The sequence below is a fragment of the Dipteris shenzhenensis genome, chromosome 24 (assembly GCF_047967505.1).
Source record: "Dipteris shenzhenensis isolate YYH24624 ecotype China chromosome 24, Dip_SZ_1.0, whole genome shotgun sequence".
NCBI lineage: Eukaryota > Viridiplantae > Streptophyta > Polypodiopsida > Gleicheniales > Dipteridaceae > Dipteris > Dipteris shenzhenensis.
In genome coordinates, this window is record NC_141619.1 from 20,402,509 (window position 1) to 20,413,570 (window position 11,062).

Here is an 11,062-nt window from a genome sequence, read left to right on the forward strand (position 1 = left end):
TCCCCTCCTCGTCGCAGGTGGGAGGGAGGGAGGGAGGGGAGGGGGCCGACGCGAGGGGGAGGTGGGGAAGGGGGAGGGGAGGGGGCCAACGGGAGGGCAAGGAAGGGGGAGGGGAGGCGGGGAGGGCACGGGGAAGGGGGAGGGGGAGGGGAGACGGGGAAGGGGGAGGGGAGGCAAGGAAGGGGGAGGGGAGGCGAGAGGGCGCAGGGAGAGGAGGGAGGGGGGTTAACCCCCCCCACCTGTTGCACAGGTGGGGGGGTCAATAGGGGTGAGGCGGGGAAGGGGGAGGGGAGGCGGGAGGGCCGAGGGACTAGAGGAGGGAGGGGGAGGGTTAAACCCCCCTGTTGCACATGCAACAAGTGGGGTGGGGGTAATAATACCCCCCATCCCACCTGTTGCACACGCAACAGGTGGGGGTAAACCCCGCCTCCCTCCTCTCCTCTCGCCCTCTCACCCCCTCCCCGCCCTCCTTTCCCCACCTCCCCTCTCCCTTCCCCGGCCATTAACCCCCCTCCCTCCTCTCCTCCCGCCCTCCCATCGCCCCCTCCTCCTTCCCCGCCTCCCCTCTCGTCAGCCCCCTCCCTTCCTCCCTCTGCTTCCTTCCCCTCTCCTCCCACTTCCCCCCCTCTTTCCCTCTTTTTTAAAGTGGGGAGCGATGAGGAGGAGGGGAGGGGAGCGAGGAGGGAGAGGAGAGGGCAGTCGGGAGGGAGGAGGCATGCGAGGAGGCGAGAGGGAGGAGGAGAGGAGGTAGGTGGGGAGGCGGGAGGGAGGAGGGAGAGGAGGCGAGCAAGGAGATAAGAGGACAAGGAGGGCGCAGACGAGAGGGCGAGGCAGGAGGGAGAGAAGGGGGTCAACAGGAGGGTGCAGACAGGAGGAGGAGGCAAAGAAAGAGGAAGGAAGAGGCAGACGGGAGGAGGAGGCAAAGAAAGAGGAAGGAAGAGGCGAGATGGGGGAGGCAGGAGGAGAGGAGGGGGTTAACCCCCAACCTATTACACACGCAACAAGTTGAGGGTTAATCCCTCCCCTACCCTAAGCCCCCAAAGGTCTTTAAATTTTTATTTTATTTTTAAAGACAAAAAAATTAATTTAATTTAATTTAAAGAAGGAAAAAAAGACGAAAAAAATTAATTAACTTAATTTATTTTAAAAAAATAAAAAAAGTTAAAATAAATAAAACTTAAAAATTTTTTTAAAATTAAATTAAATTTTAGATATAAAAATAAATTAATTAATTAAAATAAAACAAAAGAAAAAGATTAAAAAATAAATTATTTTATTTTATTTTAAAAATAAAAAATAAATAAAACTTAAATTAATATTTAATTAGAAATTTATTTAATATTTTGAGTTTGAAAATCATTGTAATTCTCATTTTTTATTCTTGATTATTTTTCAGAAAACTATGGCTTCCAGTTTTGGTTCCACGGTGTCTTTCAAATACCTTGAACATGCTTGGTATTTTATGGAGTGCAAATCAAAGTATTTTTTGGTGATCACTGTAGAGAATGTGTCAAGCATGAAATATTCTCCAGAGGCAGTAAGAAATGGTGGCATGGTCTCAAACATCAACATTAAAGAAAACAATTTGATAGAAGTTGTGTGCAAAGGAAAGAATGACGAGGTGGTTTACAAGTTACGAGTTACGCACAAGCACTTCTTGAAGCCCTTACCAAATTCAATTGAGGGATCCCAAGAATTACTTAGTGCCTTAGAAGCATTGAAGAAAATGTGGGATGCATTTCCAAGTGGTGGTGTTGTACCTTCAGCAGCAATAAGTATGCCATCTATAACATGTAACCCTCAAGTTGTACCGCGGATATCTATGGCAATAACTACAGTAACTCCAGCAAGAGTAACTACAATATCTGTGGCAGTAACTACAGTATCTCCAACTATACCTACACCATCGATTGTTGCAACTACAGGAATAAGGAGGAGTGATCGTGGAGCAGATTCAAGTTCTACAGCTATTCCCAGAAAGAGAGCAAAAATAACTCCTACTCCACGTGCAGATCGTTCAAGTGCAGGTTATTTAAAACCAGGCGAAAAATTGGATAGCGATGAACAGGAGGATCCGCAAGAAGAAGACACAAGTCTCGAAGACTTTTCTATAAGTGTGGTAGACTTACATCCTCCAGAGGATGAGGGGTACATTTGGGGATTTTCACAATCCAGCATGGCCACAATGCTTATTGATCAAGCTCCATTGTTCACCAATCAAAGAAAGCTAGATAAGACATTTGCACGCAAATTGTATGAAGATACGAGGAAAACAAGAACTCCAGTTGCCACTAATATTACTCTTTGTCCTATGGCGTTTAAGAGACTTCAAGAAGATGATCCTACATTGCCTGATGTCACATTTCAAAAGCGCATGGACTTTCTTGATGCTTTTGAGAACTTTAGAAGGAGTGACTTTGTTTGTGGAGAGGCTTTGTACCAAAGCCGATATGGGATTGACATCAAGAAGAGATACATGCTGGCAAAGAATAGATTCTTGGAAAGATGTAGGTTTGAGCCCATTGATGGGCAACACTTTTGTGAAGCTTGCAGGATCGCCCTTGATGAGGGAAGAAAAGGACACAGATTGAGTGGATGGAAAAGTTTCAACGGGTCATTTGTCATATATGCATATTTAACAATGACTCGAAGTACATTCTAGAATTAGAAAGGCTAAATTCTGCTCCATTTAGGATAAAAAAAAGCTCTTCTCTTTCTGAGATCTTGATAAAGGCAAGGGAGTTATGGATGGGCTGTGGAAAGCCACATACAGTGAAGGGTAGGACACCTACATCTGAGTACATGGCAAAGAGGACTCGGTTCTATAGATGCTTGAAAGGTGTTGTAAGCAATACGCAAGGCATACCAAGTAATAAGGTTGAGGCAAAGGATTTGAACACCGCCGTTGCAAGATATAGGGATGTTACTTGCATTGTCTTCCGCAAGGACTCAGTGTTTCAGAGCATGGTGGATGTTTGCCAAGCATATGAAATAGGGAATATATCCTTTGAGGCACCAGAGCACACTACAACTCAGAGGAAAGAAATAAAGAAACCGATGTCTATTGTTTGGTGGAGAGCATTAAGGTTTGTTCCAGATGCAATAACAGAGAAGAAGTATGCAAGAAGATCCTACGTGGTGACTGCCTCTTTGGAAAGAAGAGCAAGCATAGCAACTTGGATGAAGTGGTCACACGAATGATTCAAAGTGAGGCTGCTCTCTCGGCACTATTATTTTTATTGAAATATGATGATGAGTTAGCTAGCAAGTCAATTGATGTGGATAAGAAGAAAGCACTTAGCCTAGGTCAACTCCTTGATAAGACATGGGCTAGAAAGTGGTTGGCTTCAATGGATGCAGATGCCACACCAACAAAGGATCTAAGAGTTAAAATGCCAAAGGTTGTTGAGACAAAATATATGGACATCAAGAAAAAGGCCTTGCAATCCATTGCCCAAGGTAGATCAATTGGTGGTTTAGATGATGGTTCTCCATTTAGCTTCTCCTATGATATCCTACTATCAGAGAATGATACAAAATTTGCACACATCAATGGCATTGATATAGAGCATTTCATAACAATGAGAGGTCATGCTTGGGAGAAGCCATGCGTATTTTTCATAGATGAATTGCAAGACCTCGCAGTGTCACGGATAGTTGAACTTGTGCGGTTTATCGTAGAAGGTCCTATGGCAGATAAGAAAAGATCAACGTTGGTCCTGTTCATGACAGAATCACAAAGGGATGCCTTGTATGCAAGTTTGACATCTGCATTTGGGTATTTACTTTCAAAAATATACCATGGTATAGTCCTACGCAACCATATGACTATCTTGGAAGGCACTGCCATTCAAGCCTTGCAGCCTTTCTTGATGTGCTTCTTAACTAGGGGTGGTGGCAATCTAATCAAAATTCCTTTAAGGACTCTCGAGCTTCATTACTTTGAGGACAATAAGGTTAAGCTTGATGCAGCAATGGTGGATTACAGAAAGCCGATGGATCCTGATGTGATACTAGAGATGACAAAGAATTTACTGAATGATGGATGGGAAGTAGCATTATATCGAATGGGTTTTGCTGCTGAGAAATTACTACGCCAAGATAGAAATGTAAATGTCATTGATACCCCCCATCAAATTGAGTTCTTTGACACATATTACATTGCACTACCTTCTTTGAAGAGGAAAATGTCAAAGAAAAGGGTAGTGAGAAAAATGTTGAAGCCGAGGGTAGTGAGTCTGAGGGTGATGATTCTAGCTCAGGTGATGATGAGGATGAAAGCTCTGCATCCGATGACTTACGCCAATAAGAAATCCGCACAAAGAATAAGGGTGATCAATTGTCAACTAGAGTCAAGGAGGTTCCACTCATCATACAGGAAGGCTCGCGAACAGGAAGGCTCGCGATAGTAAGAAGTAGTAGTACAGGTAACAGCACGTCACAGGAAAAGGTAAGGCTAAAGAGGTGGAAGCACTTCCCTTGAAATCAAAAGTGAGGAAGGCACCCTTGATCTTGGGTAAAGGACATGCAAGTGGATCAAGCAAGGAAGCCTTACTCAAAGAAGGTACGGACGAGGCAAAGCATGACCAGGAGGAGTTACCAGGAGGCATAGATGGTTCTTCAACCATGATCTTACAGACTCCAGAGCAGCCTACTAGTCAAGAACCTAGTAGCCAGGTCCCTACTCACCAAGAACTTGGTCATGAGACTCTAGAGCAGCCTACTAGTCAAGTGCTTGGAACTAAAGAGCAAACTACTGAGGACCTTGCTATTGAGACTCCAGTCTTAGAGCAGCCTATTAGTTAGGACCCTGGTAGTCAAGGGCCTGGCATTGAGGACATTGGTACTGAGTAACATGATGGCTGACGGCTTTGTAATCACAAGTTTTGAACTTCTATGTAAAGCCAATATCTAATAAAAATTTTACTACTTTTTTTATTTCTTTGCTCTCATTATTGTGTATGAAGATTGTTTATGAGGTCCATTTTATACTTAATGGTGTACTTTAAACTTTATGTTAAATGTATTTTTATAGTTAAGGGTGTTTTTTCATACCAAGTGAGGTGTATATGTACACCACTTACACATAAAAGGATTTATCTACACTACCTTTCTAAGGGGTTTATGTACACCACCTTTCTGAAAGAAATGGTCATAAAGGTGTGTGCACACCACTTATACATAAAGGTGTTTATTTACACCACCTTTCTAAGAGAATTAGTTATCTATTATTGGTCATCTATTGATTTTCTTAGGTGATAGTAGCTCAATTCACAAGAAGTTATGAAGATGTTTATGTAGACCACCTTTGTAAGAGATTTTTGTGAAGTTATGAAGTTGTTTATGTAGACCACCTTTGTAAGAGATTTGGTTATGCATTGATGTTCTTAGTACTTAATCATCAAATCTTTTGTTTTGAGTTGTCAAATCTAGTTCAAAAAACAACATTACTAGTATATTCAAAATTTTTGGACTGTTTTTTAGTCCATTTCTCAAATTGGACTTTACACAAGTCCAAAAATTTTGAATAGTGTGTTTATAATCATTTTATATTGTACATCTACCTAAGACTTGATCCTCTAAGTCATCTTCTTCAATAATATCGAGTAATACATGATCCCCATCTTCTTCCCCAATGTCGTGATCTCCACCTTCCTCCATTACGATGTCATTATATGCACTTTCTTCTTGGGCCATATCAAACAACGAGTCATGAAAAATGACCAATGAGTCAAGAGTTATCATGTGCAATAGGCTATTATGATATTTCACTAGTCTTAAATATTGATTAATTTTACAATCTTTTGGAGATACTAATAAGAACTATTTTCTTTAGCAGAGCTACTCCAAGGTTCAGCAACTCTAAGGTTTGTAGATAGACAACGAGTCAATAAATCCATAGGTTGAGTTTGTTTCAGCTCATTTCAGGCTAGCTTCAGTTCACTTCACTTCAGTATATAGACTCTTGGTTGGTGGGCTGACCCCCTGGCCACTTGGAGGTTAGGACCGGCACTACAATAGGAAGATTCATGCAAGCCAAGATGAAGTCTACCAAGCTAAAGTCATTCGCTACTTTGATCGTCGTTAGCAGGATTTCTTATTCAACTTTTACAATGTTTGCCTCGACTCTTACCACTAAAACATACCAAAGGATCAAGACCATTTCAAACCCAGAGAAGCATATTGACTCTATCTAGAGCTTGAAGTTTGAGAGCTCTAGCTTTCACTTGTAGCTTTAGAAAGGAGAGTTCATGATATGGAGGGTAACGGGAAGCAAGAAGTCATCCTTGAAGTACTACACAAATGTAATGCATCTCCTCTGATATTGCAACTGCTTTCTAAAGTGCAAGAAATGGTTACCACTTAAGTGTAATCAATGAAGCAAGAGATGATGGATGATGTAAACAGCAAAGTGAATAAAGTTGTTATTTATGTGGAGTTGAAAGAATAAGAATCTAGGATGTATAATAGAACAATCTTACGCACTGGGGTTTAAAAGCTGGATGCCTTCTGCTATCTTTAAAAAAAGGGTTGGATGCCTTCATGATGATGAGGAGAAAGACATAAATGATATAATCATATGCCTTAAGAAGGAAATACCACAAGTTGAATGGGATGAGAATGATATATGCAATATTAGCCAAAATGGCATCCAAGCACAAGTGTACTTTAGAGGGAGGGCAATAAGAGTTAAGATCCTGAGACAAACACATAAGCTGAGGGCACACAAGGGGCACAAATATTTGGATATTTGAGGAGCTCACTCCGATCAAACTCAAATAAAGAAATAGTGAACTTACCAATGTAAAGGTGGGATGCAAAGTAGGCAAATGGGTGGTCTATCGAGATGGGCAAGTACTGATTGATTAGGGACTTCAAATCCAAACCTAAAGACTCAATCTTAAACTAATGTTATAAAGGCCACCTTATAATAGTATTAGAATGTAATTATTTTCTATAATAAATCGGGAGGAGCTGAGCCTGATGCACCTTCCCCGATTCTCTGGTTATCTAGATGTAGTAAGTTACTTTTTTGGTGTTTTACTTTGTCTCATAGACCTGTGAGGTCTTCTACAGATGTTAATGGATCTCTCTCTCTCTCTCTCTCTCTCTCTCTCTCTCTCTCTCTCTCTTGTCTCTCTCTTTTCATGTGTCCCTTATTTTGTTTCTTGGCATTCAATATATTATCAACCTTACCATGAGGCTCATGCATCCAATTTGATTTGCACTTATTACAATTTGAGGCTCATGCATCCAATTTGATTTGCACTCATTACACTTGTTTGATCAATCCAACTCCACAAAAATCATGGAGTGCTCTCTTGATCTTTTTCCAAATAGATAAGTCACATGCATAGATAATGTATAAAATGGAAACAATTCCCAAAAGGTTAAGAGAAGGCTCGATGATTTCCATGGCTTATCACTGTAAAGGGTGGATATGATCAGACATGTAACAAGAAGCTATAAAAACTTTTTTCTAGCTAATGTGTTCAATAATGTAAAGTTGAGTGCCTCGAAAACCAGTCTTAATCAAGCAATAATGTAATAATCAAGCGACAGTTAAAGCTATAACTAAGTGTTGTGGAGGGGAAGGTAGGAGAGGGTATTGAGGTTATTTTTATTTGTGGAGGTGTGTTTCAAAAGCAAAGCAACATTTTTGAAGAATATTGCTTTCTTATCTTGAATTTTTTTTAAATAGTCATTTAGTAGGACAAGGAGTTTTATGTGAATTATTCTGAATTACATGGTTTGAAAAGAAAGCGTAGTGTAACCTTATGTGGGATTTTAAAAACTTTCTATCATGATTCTTCTTCTCTTTGAAAACGCATGAAAGGCAAAACAATAACAAAGCAAAGACCAAAACAAAAAACGACTTCTTTATCATCTTGATTGAAGGAAGAGAAAGCTGTGGCGCATAGTGTAATCTTATGTGGGATCTAAAAAAGAGTGTCTGTGAAGATTCAAAGGATTCTTATTCCCTTGGAAAACACAAGAAAGACAAAAAAAAAACATAAAAAGACCTCTTTCTCAACTTGATTGAAGGCAAAGAAAGCTTGTGGCACCCATGTGGTCTTCGTGTGCTCAGCCAGATTTTGGGTAAGATGGTAGTCAATTTCTTGTCTCATGCGAGTCTAAAGGTCTTTGAGAGCTCGGAAGGCATGAGAGGGAGGGTAAAACTTGAGAAACAGGAGACAATATCAAGGACGAGGTCCATAAAAGTTTGTTGCGGAGCGCATTAAGCAACGAAGCTAATACAGGTATTGTATTGTTGACAAAGCCAAAGATATGACCGAGCGTTGGCAAAGACAAAAAGGTATGTATTAAGATAATGGAAAAGATAATAGTGAATCGCCACCCGCCGTAAGCATGTATCCTGCAGAAAGCACCTCTTCTCTCGCAACAAAGCTTGCTGTAACGTTCGCGACGCAGTAACGTTTTTGGACATGGTTTGCATTTTTGCCAGCCCTCTCCTCATCCTCTCCGCCATCCCAGACGCATAGAATGATCCGCCTGCGTCGCTGTGCGCCACCCCGTTTACACCTTAGCCTCTTTTCGCACATGACCCCAACTCGCCTCCACAGTGTCAGGATGGTGGGAGGCTGTGGTTAGTCTTAGGAAGAGGTGCATTCCAGAGAGCGCGCATAGCACTAGAAGTCGCGAGAGCGGCGCAATATCTAGTCTGGAAACAAGATCGACATTGCCTTCAATTAGAGCCCAGGGCGACATAGCATTCGCAAAAGCTCCACTTTCGGGCGCTCCTCCACAGATGTTTCGTAGCTGTTGGGGGCTTCTTTCTACCCTGTTATACGCTTGTCTTCTTGGCTCTTCGCTGAGGCTCCCCACCCTGTAGTGAATTTATCGTCCTCACACAACGACTGTTTTCTCTGTTGGTGTGCTCCAGTGGTCACATAAGCGGCAAGCTTCATGAACCACATGGGATCGAAGAAAACTTCGCTCGATGGAGTAATACATGACGAATCCCCAGGGCGAAGCGTTGCGAGCGGTCACAGATCGCCTGACGTTGAGGCAGGTGCAGCAGCTAGCACACGGGGACGCTCGCAAGAGAAACAAAAAGAGGAGACAGGAGAGTACATAAGGGGTAAGCTTTACCACATGCGATCGAAGCAAAGTCCGCTCAACGGTATAACACGTGAAGAGTCCCCACGGCGAAGCGTTACGAGCTGTCATGGATCGCCTGACGTTGAGGCAGGCGCAGCAGCTGAGACGTACGTAAGGGGCAAGCTTCATCACATCATGGGATCGAGAAGTCCGCTCAGCCGTGTTTTACGTGCAGAAGAATCCCCACGGCGAAGCGTTGCGAGCGGCTACAGATCACCAGGGGCAGCGGCTGGCTCGGAAGGGAAGCAAAAAGACGAGAAAGGAGGGAAGGACATGGTGGACTACGTTCATCGAGGGCAATGGCTGAGAGCAGCGATACTGGGAGCCAACGACGGGCTGGTGTCGACGGCGTCGTTGATGATGGGTGTAGGGGCAGTGAAGGAGGTCGAGTCGAGGGTGATGATAGTGTCGGGGCTGTCTGCGCTTGTGGCTGGTGCGTTGAGCATGGCGATAGGAGAGTTTGTGTCTGTGTATTCGCAGAGGGATGCAGAGATGTTTGAGCTGAAGAAGCAGAAAGAGGAGGAGGAGGCTCAGGAAGCGGCCAAATGCAAGATGAACAACATGGAGAGAAACATGAAAAAGATGATGAACCAAAGAGGAGAAGATGCACCTGGGGATGGTGGTGGGGGGGGGGGAGTAGGAGTAGGAGGAGGAGATGGTGCAGGAGGAGGAGGAGGAGGAGGAGGAGGAGGAGGAGATGATGCAGGAGAGCCTCCCACACACAACTTGGCAAAACCGCATGCACCCCCGCCCCCCGCCCCTTCGCCCCCCGATACCACCGTTCCCAACCCCTGGGAGGCCGCCGGAGCCTCCGGCTTTTCCTTCGCCGTTGGCGCCTCCGTGCCCCTCCTCTCAGCTAGCTTCATCCATAATTCCTTCGCCAGAATTTGCGTCATGCTCGGCGTCTCCAGTGCGGCCCTCGCTTGCTTCGGGGCACTCGGAGCAGTGCTCGCCGGTGCCAGTGGCCCCAAGGGTGGTGCCCGAGTCCTCATAGGTGGCTGGGTTGCTATGCTAGTTACCTTTTGCTTATTGAAGGCTGTTGGCAATTCTTCCATGTAACATACTCTTCTCATCCCTCCCTCATTGTCTCTTTCGAGTCTCTTTCGCTCACTTCCACATCGTTTCTTTCCCCTCCATGACCATGCAGATCCTTATTCCCAACAAGGGATTCCATCACATGCTCATTATTCCCAAGCTTCTCAATAGCACATATGCATGCCATGTAACATTAAGCATGACCCAAATTTAGTGCATACATGATAGGTTCTTTGTCATTCTGAAATTCCCACTTGTTCCTTAGACCGTCAAAGATTCTAATGCGTGAGTACATGCATGCACACGTGTGTGTGTGTGTGTGTGTGTTTGCATGCACGTGCATGTATGTTCATAAAGGCCCCTCTAGGACATATGAGGTGGACCTCAACACATTATCTGTCAACTCTATCCAAAGCAACTTATTGTACTTAGAGCTTTTAAAAAACTAGTACAGGGCCCATGTATCGCCTCTTTGATACATGTATATATATTTGGCATCATTCCCTCTAGATGTCATATATTCTCACACCTGAATATAGACCTAACAAAACATCGGCACATCGCACCACATTTGTGTTTTTGAATGCTAGTTTCCTATATTGCCTATTCTCAATTCTTAAAATTTGAGACTCTTTTACCATTGATTGTAGCATTCTAGTAGAGCAACTATTGTTTTTAACCATGTAAGTTAAATTTGTCTTCACAAAATTATTTTTATTGGGATCAATAAAGTTGGAGCCCATCTTATTAGTTTTGTGTTGTTTGTATTACTCCATCAACACTAGATGAAGTTTTCCTTATGTAAAAGAGTTTAGTTGAAATTTAAAACAACTATATAATCTACAGATGATTACTAACATACGATCATCTATGTGGAATTTATTTCATATTACTTCTATGAATT

General features: G+C 43.0%; 1 protein-coding gene across 1 annotated transcript; it reads left to right on the plus strand.

Annotated features, from left to right (window-relative positions):
- The first annotated feature begins 9,396 nt into the window (after positions 1-9,396).
- Positions 9,397-10,182, plus strand: LOC147886346 (vacuolar iron transporter homolog 2.1-like). The gene is made up of 3 exons (XM_087395709.1): positions 9,397-9,663; positions 9,788-9,824; positions 9,905-10,182. The coding sequence occupies exons 1-3, from the start codon at positions 9,397-9,399 to the stop codon at positions 10,180-10,182; spliced, it is 582 nt and encodes a 193-aa protein (XP_087251835.1).
- Positions 10,183-11,062: the final 880 nt, after the last annotated feature.